Below are 17,182 nucleotides of genomic sequence, written 5' to 3'. Positions count from 1 at the left end.
TATTGAAAAGATGAGGAAGCACACAGAAAACCAGAAAACCAGGTTCAAAAGGGGCAGTATCCAAAGTTATTCTGAGAAATCAAAACAGCAAGAACTAACTGACGGTCTCAGTAGAATTCTGGGAGAAGAATGAGTTCCAATATTTCCCTGCTGGTTCATGGGAGACTGAAATCGAGACGCAAACTCTGGGAAAAGAGGCTCCCATTTCCCAACAATGGCAGAGTGCTCACCTGTGACTGGTGGAAAGGACACCCTGAAAGACCCACCACAAGGGTGCACACACACAGGAAGAGTATTTCTCCAGAGAGATCTAAGCCGCTCTTACCGATCAATGGGGAACAGACACTGAACTGGTAAATATAATCAATGTTCATTATGGTGAGTGCTCTTAGGAAGCACCCCTTTTAACAACTGCTAGACCCACTTGCTGGATAAGTAAATTCATTTGGAGTGAGAACTGAATCCTTTCATTTATTAAAAACTACATTATTTTAGTTATATTGCTAAGAAATAAAGAGACAATACTGATCCTTAGCATTTAATATGGAAAATATTAGAGGGTGTTATTCCACAAACTATCAAACATAACAAGTTACATTTAAAAATAAAATACCAAAAATTTTTAAAACGCTATTCAGTGTTACTCAGGAAAGTCTCACTCCATACCCCTTAACCTTCAGAGTATGTTCCTTGCCCTTTTCCTGCTATTACTCTAGTTACATATTAAAATAAAAAACAACTTTACTCTCTACCAAGACTTTCTTCAGCACATCTGGAACACAACTCCCCATGTAACACAGCTTCCACGGGAAGTGCTTTCCTGATTTATTAAAGTTACAAGGGCTTATCAATATGAATTCCCCAAGTTAAATCTTCATAATCAGGCTACCACATCTGATACAGTTACTGCTCTGTACTCCTGCAACTATTCTCTCGTGTATAAAGATGTGTATGACTTACTTCTGAAAGCTTTTGCCCGTTCATTCCAAATATGATTGGCCTCTCTCTCATATGACTAATTTGATAAGAGAGTATTTTTAGGACTTCCTGCCTCTATTACCATCTAAAGGTTTCTGTGGATCAGCTTCTGTGAGAATGCTTCTAACATCTACTCCGTTCTGATTTCTCACTTGTGAGTTTTTCGATGTATACGAAGCCCTGAATTCCAGCAGAAAGATTTCCCACATTCAGAACATTTCCACGGCTTCTCTCCTGTATGAACTCTCTGATGTTCACTGAGAGACGACTTCTGAGTGAAGGCTTTCCCGCATTCACTGCATTTGTGGGGTTTTTCTCCTGAATGAGTCTTCTGGTGTATCTGAAGTGACGCCTTCCTAGGATAGGCTTTCTCACATTCGCTGCATTCATAGGGCTTCTCTGTTGAATGAGTTCTCTGGTGTATAATTAACTGTGATTTCCCACAAAAGGCCCTCTCACAGAAGCTACACTCATAGGGTCTCTCTCCTGTGTGTGCTCTCCGGTGTATAACGAGGTATGACTTGCTGCTGAAGGCTTTCCCACACTCACTGCACCCATAGGGCTTCTCTCCTGCGTGAGCTCTCAGATGTGCGGTGAGCTGTTCCTTCCTACCGAAGGCCTTCCCACATTCACTGCACTGATAAGGATTATTTCCTGTGTGAATTCCCTGGTGCACAACGAGTTGTGTCTTCATGCTGAAGGCCTTCCCGCAATCCCTGCACTGATAAGGCTTCTCTCCCGTGTGCATCCTAATGTGAATGAGGAGATATGACTTACTCCTGAAGGCTTTCCCACAGTCACTGCATTTATGAGGTTTCACTCCTGTGTGAGTTCTCTGGTGCACAATGAATGGGGACTTCAGACTAAAGGCTTTCCCACATTCACTGCATTCATAGGGTTTCACTCCTGTATGGCTTCTCTGGTGTAAAATAAGCTGTGATTTCCAGCTGTAGGCTTTCCCACATTCACTGCAACCGTAAGGTTTCCCTCCTGAGTGAATTTCCTGATGGACAATGAGCTGTGACCTGAATGAGAAGACTTTCCCACACTCGATACAGGAATAGGGCTTCTCTCCTGTGTGGACTCTCTGATGAGCATTGAGGTTTGACTTGGCACTGAAGGCTCTCTCACATTTAGTGCATTCGTATGGTCTCTCTCCTGTATGAATTCTGAGATGTACAATGAGCTGTGATTTACAACGAAAAGCTTTCCCACATTCATTACATACACAGTTTTTTTCTATACTATGAGTTCTTTGATGCTTAAGAAAATATGATTCATCACACCCATGAAACTGATCAGGATTCTGTCTTAGATAGCTTCTGGCTGAAGTTAAGTTTTGTGTCAAGCTTTTTCCATGTGTATTATATTTAAGGAGACTTTGTCTTGAAGAAATGTGGCTTTTGCTCAGATGAAGCTTTCCAAATGCATTACAAGCATAGCTTCTCTCAACACTTTCGAGTTCATCTTGATTTTTCTGGTACCATTCTTGCCAACCTTCTAGAAAAAAAAAAACACAAAAAAACACCGTATATTTAAAATCATAACACAAACCTAATATAGAACTAAAGGGCTTTAGGACTGCCATGTACTGAGTGTTTTTCTTTTGGTCCAGGCCTCTGACACACTGGTTCAAAAGAAATACTGGCCAAGTGCACACACATCACATAACCAAGCATGGGGGTGAGGGGAAGTGAATCAAACCAAAATAAGTCCCTTTACAGAAATGGGTAGCCGATTAGCAGTGATCGAAAATGTTTTTTTTAAATAGAAGTTTAAAAAATTTAGCCTGCACTTAGAAGCCAATGCCATCTATTTATGCCAATTTTATTATTGCAGGAGTTTACTCAACAAGTTAATTCACAGGATACAGAAGAGCTAGGTATGACATTTACGTAGGTACAATGAGACATTAAAAGAGAGACTGAGTGAGCCATAAGGAAAGTAAGGCAAAAGCATTCCAAACAGAAGGAAGAGCAAATGCAAAGCTCCTGGGGAAGGAACCTGAGTGGCATGGTTAAGGAACAGAACAAAGGCCAGGACAGCTGAGACCCCCTGAGTGAATAGAGTGAAGGCAGGAACCAGATTAGGCAAGGCCCCAGGAAAGAGTTTTCACCCAAAGGACTTTAATTAGAGGGGATCTCGATTCATCTTCTGCTTTTAAAAGATCAGTGGCCGTTACGTAAAAACGAATAGGAAAAGGGCAGAGAGACAAATGAAGAGCCACTGCAGCAGTCCAGGATGACAGGGTGGGGCTGGCTGTCCTTCTGGAGCTGAGCAACGTGTACATACTTGGAGAGAGAACTAAGAAAGGTACTAATGGACTGGATGTGAGAACCCAGAGGAGGGGAGGACTTAGTAACTCCTGGATTGAGACTTGAGAAGCAGGTGGTGCTGCTCTTTGAGACTGAAAACACTGGGAGAGAGACATGTTCGGAGGAAAAACAAAGGACTCTGTTTTGGATCTTATTACATTTGAGATCATAGTTAAATATCCAAATGGAGAAGCAGGTAGGCAGTTAGACCTCAGTTCAGTGCTCAGTAAAAAGTAGGCATCAACAGCACATACAAGGTATTAAATGACGTGAGGGATAACATCTTCTAGGGAACACGTGCAAATTAAAAGGGATGCCAAAACAGCCCTGGAGCAGACGACATTTAAGGTTGGAGAGGAGATGCAGAGAGAATGGGAAAGTCCATCTGTGAAGCCCAAACAGTGTGAAGATGACAGTGATAGCAAGACAAGGGTTAAAGGAAAGGAGGAGCAGCAGGGTGCGGTCTGGACAGCAGCTGTCCAGGTAAAAGCATTCCAAACAGAAGGGACAGCAAGTACAAACCTCCTGAGAAGGGAACCTGCATGGCATGGTTAAGAAACAGAACAAAGGCCAGGACAGCTGAGACCCCCTGAGTGAACAGAGTGAAGGCAGGAACCAGATTAGGCAAGGCCCCGTACACACTGTCTGACTGTGTGTCAGCACCCGTCAGACACACAGCCTCAGTCACCCCCATACACGACTGCTGCGCTGGGGGCCTCAGTAGCTGTCCTGCTTTCTCAGGACTGCTTGCTAAACACTTTTCTCCCCAAAGTGGTGGGAAACCGGAGGAAGAAGAGCAATTTCAGAAGTGCCTTCCCATTTCTGCCACTGAGAATGCAGAGTGGGAAAGCCCAGGGGCACTCTCCTGCAAGCGTATAAAGCTGGGACCAGAGCGCACGAGGAAAAGAGAAGGAGGACGGCAATTCTGCTGTTACAACACTGGGAGGAAAAAAGCTTTGATTTTCAGGACAGAAGAGTCTTTCCACAGTTACAATGTAGAAGAGAAGCCCAAAGCTGGACAGCTCAAAAGGGAAGAGTAAGCGGGGTCAGGGAAATAAAAGTAGGGTGATAAAAACCACCTAAGATACAGGTGAGACGAGGCTAGGTTTCAGGATTCTTTTAAGAAAAGAGCCCAAGGGACTTCCCTGACGGTCCAGTGGTTAAGAATCTGCACGTACACTGCAGGGAGCATGGGTTCCATCCCTGGTCGGGGAACTAAGATCCTACGTGCTGCACGGTATGGCCAAAAAAAAAGAAAAGAAGAAAAGAAAAGTGCCCAAGAAAGTAACAGTTGTAATTTCCAAGTGACTGGTGTGAGAAGAGAGAAGGAAGCAATGAAATCTCCTAAGACAGTTAAGGGGAGAGGATGAAATGAAAGACTATGGGTAAAGTCGAGGGACTTAACTGCAGAGGCAAGAGAGAAAACGAGGCCCATGACTACGGAAAGGAAGGCAGAGAAAAAAGGTGCCAGAAGGAAGGAAACTAACCCAGAAAGCAACCTCTCGGAGCCACGGGAGGAAACCGAGGGCCCTGTCCTTACCTGAGGACTCGCGGGCTCATGCCGAGTCCACCGGTGGTTCAAGTACTTCAAGAACAGTTCGCGCACACAACACTCCCTGAGTGCCAGCCCCGGTTCACTCCCGACCTCCCATCTCCATGGTTTCTGCTAACCCACCTGGACCGCTCTGACGGGAAACTTCCGCGTTTATTATCCATGGCTCTTCTCCTTGCTCTAACTTGAAGATTAAATCAGGTTTGGTACCATGATACCCTGTTAAGGGAAAATCACAAAGGATGTGGGCCAAACTGCTGGGGACTAGGAAAGGAAGCTAGGAGCTAGGAAAGGAAGCAGCTCGTTTGCACTTGGGGAAAGATTACAATGAGGGGATGAAGGCCGAATAGGGACTAAGAACGTATGACCTCTAGAGCTCAAGTCCATAATCATTAATTACTTCAGAGGCCCCGGGATAGAACAACAAAAGAAAAAGTGGTGGCAACTTATGACTCACGACCTGAGCCGAAAAGAGAAGCTGTACTTACCCAAAGACACCAGATTACTATAGTTTTCCAGAGTCACATCCCGGTACAGGTGCTTCTGCGCAGAATCCAGTAACTGCCATTCTTCCCAGGTGAACTCCATAGATATATCCTTGAATGACGACAATCCCTGTAACAATACACACACCATTCCACAGGCTGCAATTACACTGGGAGACATGGAAAAGATGTAGAGGACCCAGGAAAGGAGAATGTCCCTCCACAGACTGCATCCTGTGCCCAGGCCACCACTTGCTTTGAGAGAGAATTAAAAAATAATAATAATAATTGAGCCTCCATGTGCCAGATACTCTTTTGGGTCCTGAAGACTTCAGGATGAGTGAAGCCCACTCTGGCCTCCAGAAGCTTTTAGTCTTGTAGAGGGAAATGAAAAGCTATGCATGCAGACAAAATAAGGTGTTTCCAGTCTGATAAGAACCTATTCAGGAAGACCTTGCACGGGGTGGCGAGCATGACTCTAACTACGGGCACCAGACACACAAGGTCTGACCCTCCGAAAGTGCCTGCCGTCTGGCCAGCTGCTCAGCCCACCTGAGTCTCAGTGGGAGTGAGCACATTAAGAAAACATGCCAGGGACTTCCCTGGTGGCGCAGTGGTTAAGAATCCACCTGCCAATGCAGGGGACACGGGTTCGAGCCCTGGTCCGGGAAGATCCCACATGCCGTGGAGCAGCTAAGCCCCTGCGCCGCAACTACCGAGCCTGCACTCTAGAGCCCACGAGCCACAACTACTGAGCCCGCGTGCCGCAACTACTGAAGCCCGCGCACTCTAGGGCCCACGTGCTGCAACTACTGAGCCCACATGCCACAGCTACTGAAGCCGCGCTCCGCAACGAGAAGCCACTGCAATGAAAAGCCCGCGCACCGCAACGAAGACCCAACGCAGCCAAAAATAAATAAAATTTTAAAAAAAAAAGAAAGAAAAGAAAACGTGCCAAATAGGTGACTTCCCAGGCTTCTTCCAAGAAAATAAGGGGTCCACGACCGAGTCGACCAGGGGACACCCAGCACAGACTGTGAACCTAAAGCCCAGGTCGTGGAGCCGCAGGTCACGAGCCAGCGCGGGGGCATCTGCTCCCCGAGGTGCGCGGGTCCTACCAGGCGGCCCTGTGGCAGTGTCAGCCATGCGGCCTGCATGCCTGGTGCTTGATGCCTCTGAGAACTACCCAGTGTGCTCACAATAAATTCCTCTCACAGGACCAAAAGATAGCAAGCCACAGACCCTCAGGGGATCATTCAATAAGCACTTATTAGGCACCAACCACGGACACGGTCCCTGTCCTCAGTGGGTTTCCATTCCTGCAGGGGAGATGCCAGTAAACACACAGCCACCTAGCACGCAGGCGGTGACAGTGCTCTGACAGGCCTCCAGCAGCTTCAGGGGAGAGAGGCGGGGAGGAAGACACAGGCGCTATCTCAGATGGGTGATCAGGAGCCCCCTGCTGAGGCAACATTTAGGCAGAAACACAAGCAGTGTGAGAACGGGCTCCGAGATTTCTTCGGGAAGAGCCTTCCACGCAGCATGAAAACAAAGGCACAGGCCTGCAGGGCTCGAAGGACGTGGTAAGGACTTGGATTTCATTCCACAGGAGGAGAAGCCCCCGGAAGGCCTTGGACAGGGTGGTGCGCTCTGACCCCCATCTGAGACCATTCTGACTGCCACGGAGAGGGGAGGGGTCCTAGTTCCAGTGGAAGATGAAGGTCCTGGGGCTGGAGTGAGAGCACTGGGGTAAGGAGCAGTGGTTGGGTCCCAGGCATCCAGTGAAGCCAGAGGCAGAGACGTCCCAGTGGAGACGACAGCGCAGAGAGAGAGAGAAGGACGTCGAGGAGAAGGCAAGGATCCTGGCCGAGCAAACGGAAGACACTGCCCTCTACTGTGGTGGCCCCCAAGCTGTAAGCTTATTCAGCTTTCTGCTTTCCGGAGAACTCCTTGTCTCTTTCTTGGTATGCACTCCTGACGCTGCGGTATTGAGCGTAAAAAAGGAAAATGGCTTGCGGCCAGTTTCGTTCCAGGTGCCTGCTCTGGATCTAAGAGCCCCTGGTTGTTCCCCAGAAGAAGGACGTGCTGCCCTAAGGGGGAAGTCTGTATCTCCAGAGAGCAGAAAGCTGAATAAGCTTACAGCTTGGGGGCCACCACACTCTACAGGTTGGGAAGCCTGCAAGACGAGAAAGGAGAAAGGGAGGGATGGGGGCTGAAGACAAGGAAGCAGCAGCTAGAGGAGCCCCGACTGACGCCCTAACAGGCTCCTCCCCAAGAGCACTGCCTGCAGAGAGGGGGACCCCGGGGAAGACACAGTGAGTGCAACTCTGGGGGAGCCTCAGAGGCCAGTGGAAATACAGGGTAGAGCCCTGTCACAGGGTCCAAGCGATCCCCGTCGTGCTGGGGACTGACCGCCAGACGACAGGAGCTTCCCATCCCAACCCACAAGGAGCTCCCACAGGGACAAAAAGTGAAGTGGGAATAAAGAGAAGAGCCTCCCATCTCCCGCAGGCTGAGTCGGGGAAGAAGAGGGGTTGGAGTATAGCCTGGACTTTCCAACGCCTGAAAGTTAACTTACATCCAAATACTTGGCTCTTGCCAAGATGACTGCCAGGGCCGGGGAGGGACAGCTGACAGGGCATGTCTGAGGTCGTGATGGAGAAAAATGAAGCCGTGACATCAAGCCCAGGGCATTCATGCAGGGGGGAGGAGAAACAGGAAGCAAGGCCTGAGGCAGATGCCACAAGAGCAAATGCAGACCAAAGGGACAGGATGGAAGAAGAAAGGGGTAGAGCAGAGAGTATATTTTATTTGAAGCTTTTTGCTATTTTTAAGCTTGATAAGAATAAAAACAAAATACAAAGGAACTACTACAAAAAATTTTAATTGGGCAAGCATAATCAAGAAATGAGGGGACTTCCCTGGTGGTCCAGTGGTAAAGAATCCGCCTTCCAATACAGGGGAAGTGGGTTCGATACCCTGATCGGGGAACTAAGATCCCACATGCTGTGGGGCAATTAAGCCTGAGCTCCGCAACTACAGAGCCCACGTGCCCTGGTGCCCTCGCACCACAACTAGAGAGAAGCCCACGTGCCACAAGGAAGAGCCCACCCCACAATGAAAGATCCCGCATGCCGCAACTAAGACCCGAAGCAGCCAAAAAAATAAAGAAAATAAATAAATTTAAAAAAAAAAAGAAAAGAAAGCAAAGAGGGAATGACCAAGACAGAGTGCATAACTCTTAAGGAAGGGATTTTAAAATTCATAAACGATCACTATACACAAGCAGTTCTGCTATAATGTGATATGTATGTTACCAAAAAAAAAAACAACACCACCACCACTATGCAAAGTCTCAGGCTTATGAGAAGAACAGGGTTGGGGTGTGACACCTTTGTAGCACACATGAAAAAAGAAAATCAGGAACCTTAATAAAAACAGTAGCAGTTTTATACATGTTTGATTTGAGAAATACATAAATACTACCATAAATATGGCACTGTACCTTGAAAAACACCTGACGTTTGGGCGTCAGAAGGGCCGTAGGTTAGTATCAAGTGGTGAAAAGAGGCTTGCCTGAAATCAGTCAGAAAGCTCACATTGTTCCCTAAGATATCAATCATGTTGAAACAAATTTACATCCTTAAAGCAAACATGATAGCAGAACTGACTGTATTTACAAATTTGTTCCAATAAATTTGAAAACTTAGAAGAAATGGAAAATTTCCTAGGAAAATAAAAGTAACCAATATTTGCCCAGAAAGAATTAGGAAGACCAGACTGACGAGCCCATGGTCATAAAATAAACTGAAACAGTAATCAAAGGTATACCCTCTCCATAAAGACAACAGTCCCACACTATCTTTAAAAGTAAGTTCTATCAGCATCCAAGGAACAGAAAATTTCCCCCACATCTAATCTGATGTAGAGCCAGGAAATGATGGGAAACCCATCAAACAAACCTATATAATCCTACAGAGCAGGCAAGGACAGCACAAACTGTAGTCCAATCTCATTTATTAAAAATACCTAGATAAAGACACTAATAGAGTAAAACAAATCCTGTACATACATACATAGCAAACTATGAATGAAGTTTATCCAGAAATTTAAAGGACAGTCCAAACTTTAAAAAAACAAAACACAACCGTATCAAAGAAGTAACATTAGTACATTAATGGAGATCAGACAATCATCTCAATAGATGAAACAAAGTACTATGATGAAATTTAACACTTTTAAAAATTACAATTTAGTTTGTTACAGGTAAAAGTAATTTCCCTAAGCCTATAAAAAAAATCATACTTTGTGTGAAACTAAAATCAGGAACAAGACACGGACGCTCACATCAACTCTGCTAGTCAGCACTGTCCCAGAGGACCCAGCAGAGCAGGAACAAAGCAAAATGCCAGTGATAAACACTAAGCAAGGAGGAGAAACTTCTGTCATTATTTACAAACATCTGATTTTCTGACTAAAAACCCTAACAGAAATAGCTGGCATAACATGAGAACCGATAAGAAACATCAGCAGGGTGGCAGTTAAAAAAATCAACATGTAATAGCTCTTTGATACATCAACAGTAACCAACTTGAAAATGTAATAAGAACCACAACAAATCTAGAAAGTACTCAGGAATAAAGCTTAAAAATAGAGAAAAACCTAACGAAAACTACACATGTGATAAAATACATAAATGCAAAGGCAAAGAAAACACAGTAGCCCAGATATGGAAGGAACGTAAGTGTCCACTGATAGATGAATGGATATAGAAGATGTGATACACACACGCACACACACACACACACACACACGAACATTACTCAGCCATTAAAAAAAAATACCAAAATCTTGTCATCTGTGACAACATGGATGGAACTAGAGGGTATTATGCTAAGTGAAATAAATCAGACAGAAATACAAATACCATATGACCTCACTTATATGTGGAATCTAAAAAATTAAATAAACAAAACAAAAACAGACTCATAGACACAGAGACCAAAAAGGTGGTTGCCAGAGGTAGAAGGGTGAGTGAAATAGGTGAAGGGGATTAAGAGGTACAGACCTTCAGTTATAAAATAAATTAGCCACGGGGATGCAGCATAAGGAATATGGTCAATAATGCTGTAATAACTTTGTATTGGGGCGATTACCAGCCTTGGGGCGGTGATCATTTCATAATGTATGCAAATGCCAAATCACTATGTAGTACACCTGAAGCTACCATAATACTGTATATCAACTAAATTTCAAACATTTTTATATTAAAAAAAAAAAGGCCTGAGTAATTGAGTTAACATTTATGATATGTAGACTCAATGTGGTATAAAGATATTAATTTTCAACAAATTAATTTATAAATTCAACGAATTCTCAATCAAAATGCTAAGAAGATGTTACATTTTATTTCATCTAATGGTAAGTCTTTTCTAACACTTATTCACAATAAATAAAATCATACATTTGGACTACCGCTGCTACAACCAGAAAATTAATGGTAAATTACAATCCTCGTGAACATCAGAGACCCACGGAAGCAAGGAAGACTGAATGAACCAAATTTCAGAGAGGGGAGAGCTCTTCCCAGGTGAGCTAAGAGTGCTGGCTGTTTACTTCGCCAAGGGCATTTGTCCAGCCTGAGAACAGGCGGGACGGGGTCAGCTGAGACAGAGGACAACACCAGGAGAAAGAGAAACCAGTGGAGCCTTCGATGCCCCCCTGGACAGCAGGCTGTCCCCCTGGGGCATTTGCTGAGTGCGGTCAGTGCAGGAACTGGGCGGGAATGGCAGACTGACTCTCCCATAGTCTCAAGGCACTTAGGACACAAAGTACTGCGAGGGAGGAGCCTGCGATCGGCACACCCCGCTGAAAATACAGGTGAACCGAGTGCAACTAAAGCAGCACCCCAGCCCCAAACCAGCTCAATGTCTGTTTAGATGAGGTGATCAGTCACTCCCCATCTGCACAACAGAGGAGAGGGGAAAGAGGCTCTGGTAGAAAGTAACACTGAACTTCAGTCTCTGTGGCTGTTCCCTTTATACCAATTCATGTACACACACACACAAGTAAAGAGAGAATGATAGAGCTAATCTGGGGAATCTGGGTGAAGGGTTTTTTTTTTAATACAATACAGGAGATTAGTTTATACTATTCTTGCAACTTCTCCAGTTTTGAAATTATTTCAAAATAAAACATAAAATGTAATAAACTCCTAGGGCTTTCCAGATGATCCTTTGCCTACTGAAAGGGCCCTACACAATCTGGCCTTGCTCTCGCATGCTCCCTCCCTATTCCTGCCACATGCCTTCTTTCCACTAGACAGGGCACCTTAAGGCCACTGACTTAGCTGCTTCCTGTTCTGTGCCCCCATCCTCCCATGATCATCCAGCTGTCATTCAGATTCTGCTTAAATGCTGCCTCAAGACAAGGTTGCCAGTCTGAAGTAGCCACCCAGCCTCTCAGTGCATGAGCATTCACAACTTTGTTCATGATGTTCCCCTGATATGTCTTACCATCTCCCATACCTTCCACGGGGTCATGGGCCCTGTCAGTCTTGTTCACCCCTGCGTGCCCTAGAAAATTACCTGGCATAATAGTCAATAAAGGCTTGCTAAACACGTGCACTCAAAAACAAGGAAATACTGTCTACATTTGTTCAAGTCTTTTAGGTCCTAAGAGGCAATAAGAGCGCAGGCTCTGAGGACACTCTGCGTGGGTATGAATCTCAGCTCTGTCACCCTCGTGTCCTTGTTTCCCTTACTAGTTTGGGAGCTGGCAGGCTCCCCAGTTTCCTCAGCTGTAAAATGGGGACGTACATGCCTCACAGGGCCGTGAGGTGTAATGACGTCACACACACAAAGTGGCTAGGCCAAGAGTGGTGCCTATTAATATTATTCTACCGTTGTGAAGTCTTCTTTATTCAGGTCCTGTATCCTTATGGTCACTTATTTTATCTTTTCCAATTGCTATTGCAAATACGTTTTCTCTCGTTGTACTCTCTGTATAGTTATTGTTTAAGAGCAAAAAGTTCATTGATTTTGAGGTTAACTGTACCCCTCCGGCCGCCTCGGTGAAATCCCTTCTCCCCTGACACCCAAACTCTTCCTGTCACACTTGATCACCTAAAAAAGTGTCTATACTATTACTAATCGCTTCTCTACATCCTGCTGCCCACAGCCGCATGCAATCCCTTCGCCTCTCAGTAAGTGACAACCTGCACCACCCCCGACATTCTGTCTGCTCTGGAAAAGCTGCTTAAGACCCACACATTCTGAAGTCCAGGCGGCACCTTTCGGCCTCATGGAACACTTCTGAGGCATTTCGTATCATGGCTTCTAAGAAGCTCTCTTTTCTCAAATTTGCAAGGGGAAGAAACCACTCTCCAAATTTTCTATCACCTCCCTTGCACCCCAGGCCTTCTGCACCGCCGTCCTGGTTGCCCCGAGTCCTCTACTGGTCCCTCCTGGGGCTCTACTCGTCGTACCCCGCGCTCCCTCGAACACAGGCGCCTTTAATCTGCACATGTTAGTTGAAAACCCCTACCCAAGCTACCGGCTCGACGACAGGCACTGCGCTTCGGACACCTACAAGCGCGCTCGGCCCCTGGATACCTCTTCCAACAGTTTTCTCAAGGCCGGAAACACGAGCAGCGCGCCAACGGCTCCGAGGAAGTTCACCTTCGCCGGGAAGCCCGCTCTGGCTCACCGCCCAACCACCCGCCCGGCCCGGCCGGTCCACTGGCCCTCTCCCCTCGCGACGCGGCTCTTTCCGGCTGAGCCCTCGAACCCGCCCACCACCCTGCCCAGCGACCACCCTCCGCAAGAGACCGCAGCTCCTCGAAAGCAAGAAACGTACGTAATTCCTTCGCACTGCCAGCGCCAGTCTCAGCGCCCCGCACACAAAGACACTCGGTGTATGAGCATCTCAACAAGGGAATGGACAAAGAGGAGGTTAATTTCCCTGATGGGGCCCGAAAGGGCTGGACACGAAGACAACTCCGTACTTGTGTGTGAGAAACCTGAAACGACAGAGGATCACTTCCTTCACGAGGAACCCTCGCTGCCCTCAGAATTCAGGGTCCGCTGTAGACAATAAAACAGGGTACCTGCCGAAGGACAGGGCACCGGACACAAAATGCCCGAAGACGAGGAACGTTCCTGGAGACCCAGGCGGACGGCGGCGAACACGCGAGTTCAGGCCCTGGCGTGGCCGTCACGGGATGAACACGGCCACGCTCACGGCCCAGTCAGCTTGCGCAAGGGAGAAAGTCCCGACTCACCCAACACGAAGCTGTCCGGGACCTGCTGGCCATCCCGCGCTGTTTCGTGCAGGGTCTCCCGGCTGCTCCCACCCCGCCCACCCAGCAGGGGCTTCGCGCCCCACGGAGGGACGGTCCGCGGGCACCAGGCACCTGCCCGTCGGGGCTGAGCCCCTCGCAGGGACGCGGCCTCCGGGCCCGGGCGGAGGGAACCGGGGCGATGAGTTTGTACCGTTCCGCAGCCGTGAGGCGGCAGGGACCGAGGACGGGCTGGCCGCCTCCACGCCCGGACCGACCGTGGGGGTTCAGGCGGCCAAGAGCCTGGTGCGCACAGGACGTTCCGGGCCAGGGTACCTTCGCGTCTCCGCCAGCTCCGCGGCCAAGGAAAAAGAACGTCCCCGGCCCGCCTCTGCGCACAGTCGCCAAGCAGGCTGCAGCCCGCTAGGCGCGTACTCCGCTGAGGCGGGGGGTGCGGCGCACGCGGAAGTACGTCACGCGACCAGGAGCGGCCGGCAGAAAACGACATCTCCCAGAACCCTCTGCGGAGGAGGCGGAGGGCCTGGGGAGAGCGGCGGAGGCTGACGGGAAAGGCAGGCGGGCTGCTTCTGCAAGCGCACCGTGTCTGCCCCTGCCGGCGTCTGCGCGGGCAGAGTCCGTCCCCAGGCAGGGGCTGGCGCTCGGGTCTGGACGCCACACCGGGCAGAGTTTCGACTGGAGGACACAGTGGAGAAGAACAGCGTGTGAGGCTGCAAGCTGCAGTGCACAGGGTTATACAACAGTTGTGAATATCAGTGCCCCAAATAATAGTTACCAACTTCATAACGGTGGATGAAAAGAGAAATAGAAGTACATCACTAATGGGAGACATGAACATGTCAACTCTCCGTCCCAGACAGAGCAAACAATAGCCGAATGAAAAAAAACGCACAACCTACACGTTGAGACTTATGTTTTATTTTATGAACAAAACTGAGGACTTAAGCTTGAGACACAGCATCTTAGCTCTGAGGGGCTGCTCCAAAGAGGCAAATGGGGAAGCCAGGATATTATAGGAGTTTTTGCAACAAAGAGCAGGTAGTCGGAACATCAAAATATTACTGTTGGTTAAAGAAAACCAGACATCTCAAGTTAAGGAATTCAGCGCTTTTGTTGTTGTTGTTGTTGTTGTTACTTTTACCATAAGGAAGAGATTTATTTATTTATTTATTGTTGTAACTTTTACTATAAGGAAGAGATTTTTTATTTTTATTTTTGAATTTTTCAATTTTATCTTTTTATACAGCAGGTTCTTATTAGTCATCCATTTTATACAAATTAGTGTATACATGTCAATCCCAATCTCCCAATTCATCACACCACCACCACCATCACCACTTTCCCCTCTTGGTGTCCATACGTTTGTTCTCTACATCTGTGTCTCAAATTCTGCCCTGAAACCGGTTAATCTGTACCATTTTTCTAGGTTCCACACATATGCGTTAATATATGATATTTGTTTTTCGCCTTCTGACTTACTTCACTCTGTATGACAGTCTCTAGATCCATCCACGTCTCTACAAATGACCCAATTTCATTCCTTTTTATGGCTGAGTAATATTCCATTGTATATATGTACCACATCTTCTTGATCCATTCGTCTGTTGATGGTCATTTAAGTTGCTCCCATTACCTGGCTATTGTAAATGATGCTGCAATGAACATTGGGGTGCATGTGTCCTTTTTTTTTTTATTTATTTATTTATTTATTTATTTATGGCTGTATTGGGTCTTCGTTTCTGTGCGAGGGCTTTCTCTAGTTGTGGCAAGCGGGGGCCACTCTTCATCGCGGTGCGCGGGCCTCTCACTATCGTGGCCTCTCTTGTTGCGGAGCACAGGCTCCAGATGCGCAGGCTCAGTAATTGTGGCTCACGGGCCTAGTTGCTCCGTGGCATGTGGGATCCTCCCAGACCAGGGCTCGAACCCGTGTCCCCTGCATTGGCAGGCGGATTCTCAACCACTGCGCCACCAGGGAAGCCCTGCATGTGTCTTTTTGAATTATGGTTTTGTCTGGGTATATGCCACGTAGTGGGATTGCTGGGTCATATGGTAATTAGAGTTTCAGTTTTGTTTTTTTTTTAAATAATAAATGTATTTATTTATTTATTTTTGACTGCATTGGGTCTTTTTTTTTAACATCTTTATTGAAGTATAATTGCTTTACAATGGTGTGTTAGTTTCTGCTTTATAAGAAAGTGAATCAGTTATACATATACATATGTTCCCATATCTCTTCCCTCTTGCATCTCCCTCCCTCCCACCCTCCCCATCCCACCCCTCTAGGGGGTCACAAAACACCGAGCTGATCTCCCTGTGCTATGCAGCTGCTTCCCACTAGCTATCTATTTTACATTTGGTAGTGTATATATGTCCATGACACTCTCTCACCCTGTCACATCTCACCCCTCCCCCTCCCCATATCCTCAAGTCCATTCTCTAGTAGGTCTGTGTCTTTATTCCCGTCTTGCCACTAGGTTCTTCATGGCCTTTTTTTTTTTTCCTTAGATTCCATATATATGTGTTAGCATACTGTATTTGTTTTTCTCTTTCTGACTTACTTCACTCTGTATGACAGACTCTAACTCCATCCACCTCATTACAAATACCTCCATTTCATTTCTTTTTATGGCTGAGTAATATTCCATTGTATATATGTGCCACATCTTCTTTATCCATTCAGCCGATGATGGACACTTAGGTTGCTTCCATGTCCTGGCTATTGTAAATAGAGCTGCAATGAACATTTTGGTACATGATTCTTTTTGAAATATGGTTTTCTCAGGGTATATGCCCAGTAGTGGGATTGCTGGGTCATATGGTAGTTCTATTTGTAGTTTTTTAAGGAACCTCCATACTGTTCTCCACAGTGGCTGTATCAATTTACATTCCCACCAACAGTGCAAGAGGGTTCCCTTTTCTCCACACCCTCTCCAGCATTTGTTGTTTGTAGATTTTCTGATGATGCCCTATCTAACTGGTGTGAGGTGATACCTCATTGTAGTTTTGATTTGCATTTCTCTAATAATTAGTGTTGTTGAGCAGCTTTTCATGTGCCTCTTGGCCATCGGTATGTCTTCTTTGGAGAAATGTCTATTTAGGTCTTCTGCCCATTTTTGGATTGGGTTGTTTGTTTCTTTAATATTGAACTGAATGAGCTGTTTATATATTTTGGAGATTAATCCTTTGTCCGTTGATTCGTTTGCAAATATTTTCTCCCATTCTGAGGGTTATCTTTTCGTCTTGTTTATAGTTTCCTTTGCTGTGCAAAAGCTTTTAAGTTTCATTAGGTCCCATTTGTTTATTTTTGTTTTTATTTCCATTACTCTAGAGGGTGGGTCAAAAAAGATCTTGCTGTGAATTATGTCAAAGAGTGTTTTTCCTATATTTTCCTCTAAGAGTTTTATAGTGTCCAGTCTTACATTTAGGTCTCTAATCCATTTTGAGTTTATTTTTGTGTATGGTGTTAGGGAGTGTTCTAATTTCATTCTTTTACGTGTAGCTGTCCAGTTTTCCCAGCACCACTTATTGAAGAGACTGTCTTTTCTCCATTGTATAT

At 46.3% G+C, this 17,182-nt stretch overlaps 1 protein-coding gene across 2 annotated transcripts in view; it reads right to left on the bottom strand.

Annotated features, from left to right (window-relative positions):
* Nucleotides 1-14,042, bottom strand: part of ZNF26 (zinc finger protein 26) — a 31,818-nt gene extending 17,776 nt beyond the window's left edge. Inside the window, exons 1-4 of one of the 2 annotated variants that reach the window (XM_007181296.3) lie at nucleotides 13,612-14,042; nucleotides 5,334-5,460; nucleotides 4,969-5,064; nucleotides 526-2,478 (exon numbers count right to left, since the gene is read on the bottom strand). In XM_007181296.3, coding sequence (XP_007181358.1) covers nucleotides 1,127-2,478; nucleotides 4,969-5,064; nucleotides 5,334-5,460; nucleotides 13,612-13,644 — 1,608 coding nt within the window. In that variant the 5' untranslated portion in view covers nucleotides 13,645-14,042 and the 3' untranslated portion in view covers nucleotides 526-1,126. Of the gene's footprint in view, nucleotides 1-525; nucleotides 2,479-4,968; nucleotides 5,065-5,333; nucleotides 5,461-13,611 lie in introns of those variants that run through there. The other variant, XM_057526052.1, reaches the window with a different exon arrangement.
* Between the last annotated feature and the right edge of the window lie 3,140 nt (nucleotides 14,043-17,182).

The sequence above is a fragment of the Balaenoptera acutorostrata genome, chromosome 13 (genome assembly GCF_949987535.1).
Source record: "Balaenoptera acutorostrata chromosome 13, mBalAcu1.1, whole genome shotgun sequence".
Lineage (NCBI taxonomy): Eukaryota > Metazoa > Chordata > Mammalia > Artiodactyla > Balaenopteridae > Balaenoptera > Balaenoptera acutorostrata.
The sequence above is the reverse complement of the archived record's forward strand: the minus strand, read 5'-3'. Positions and strand labels throughout refer to the sequence as shown.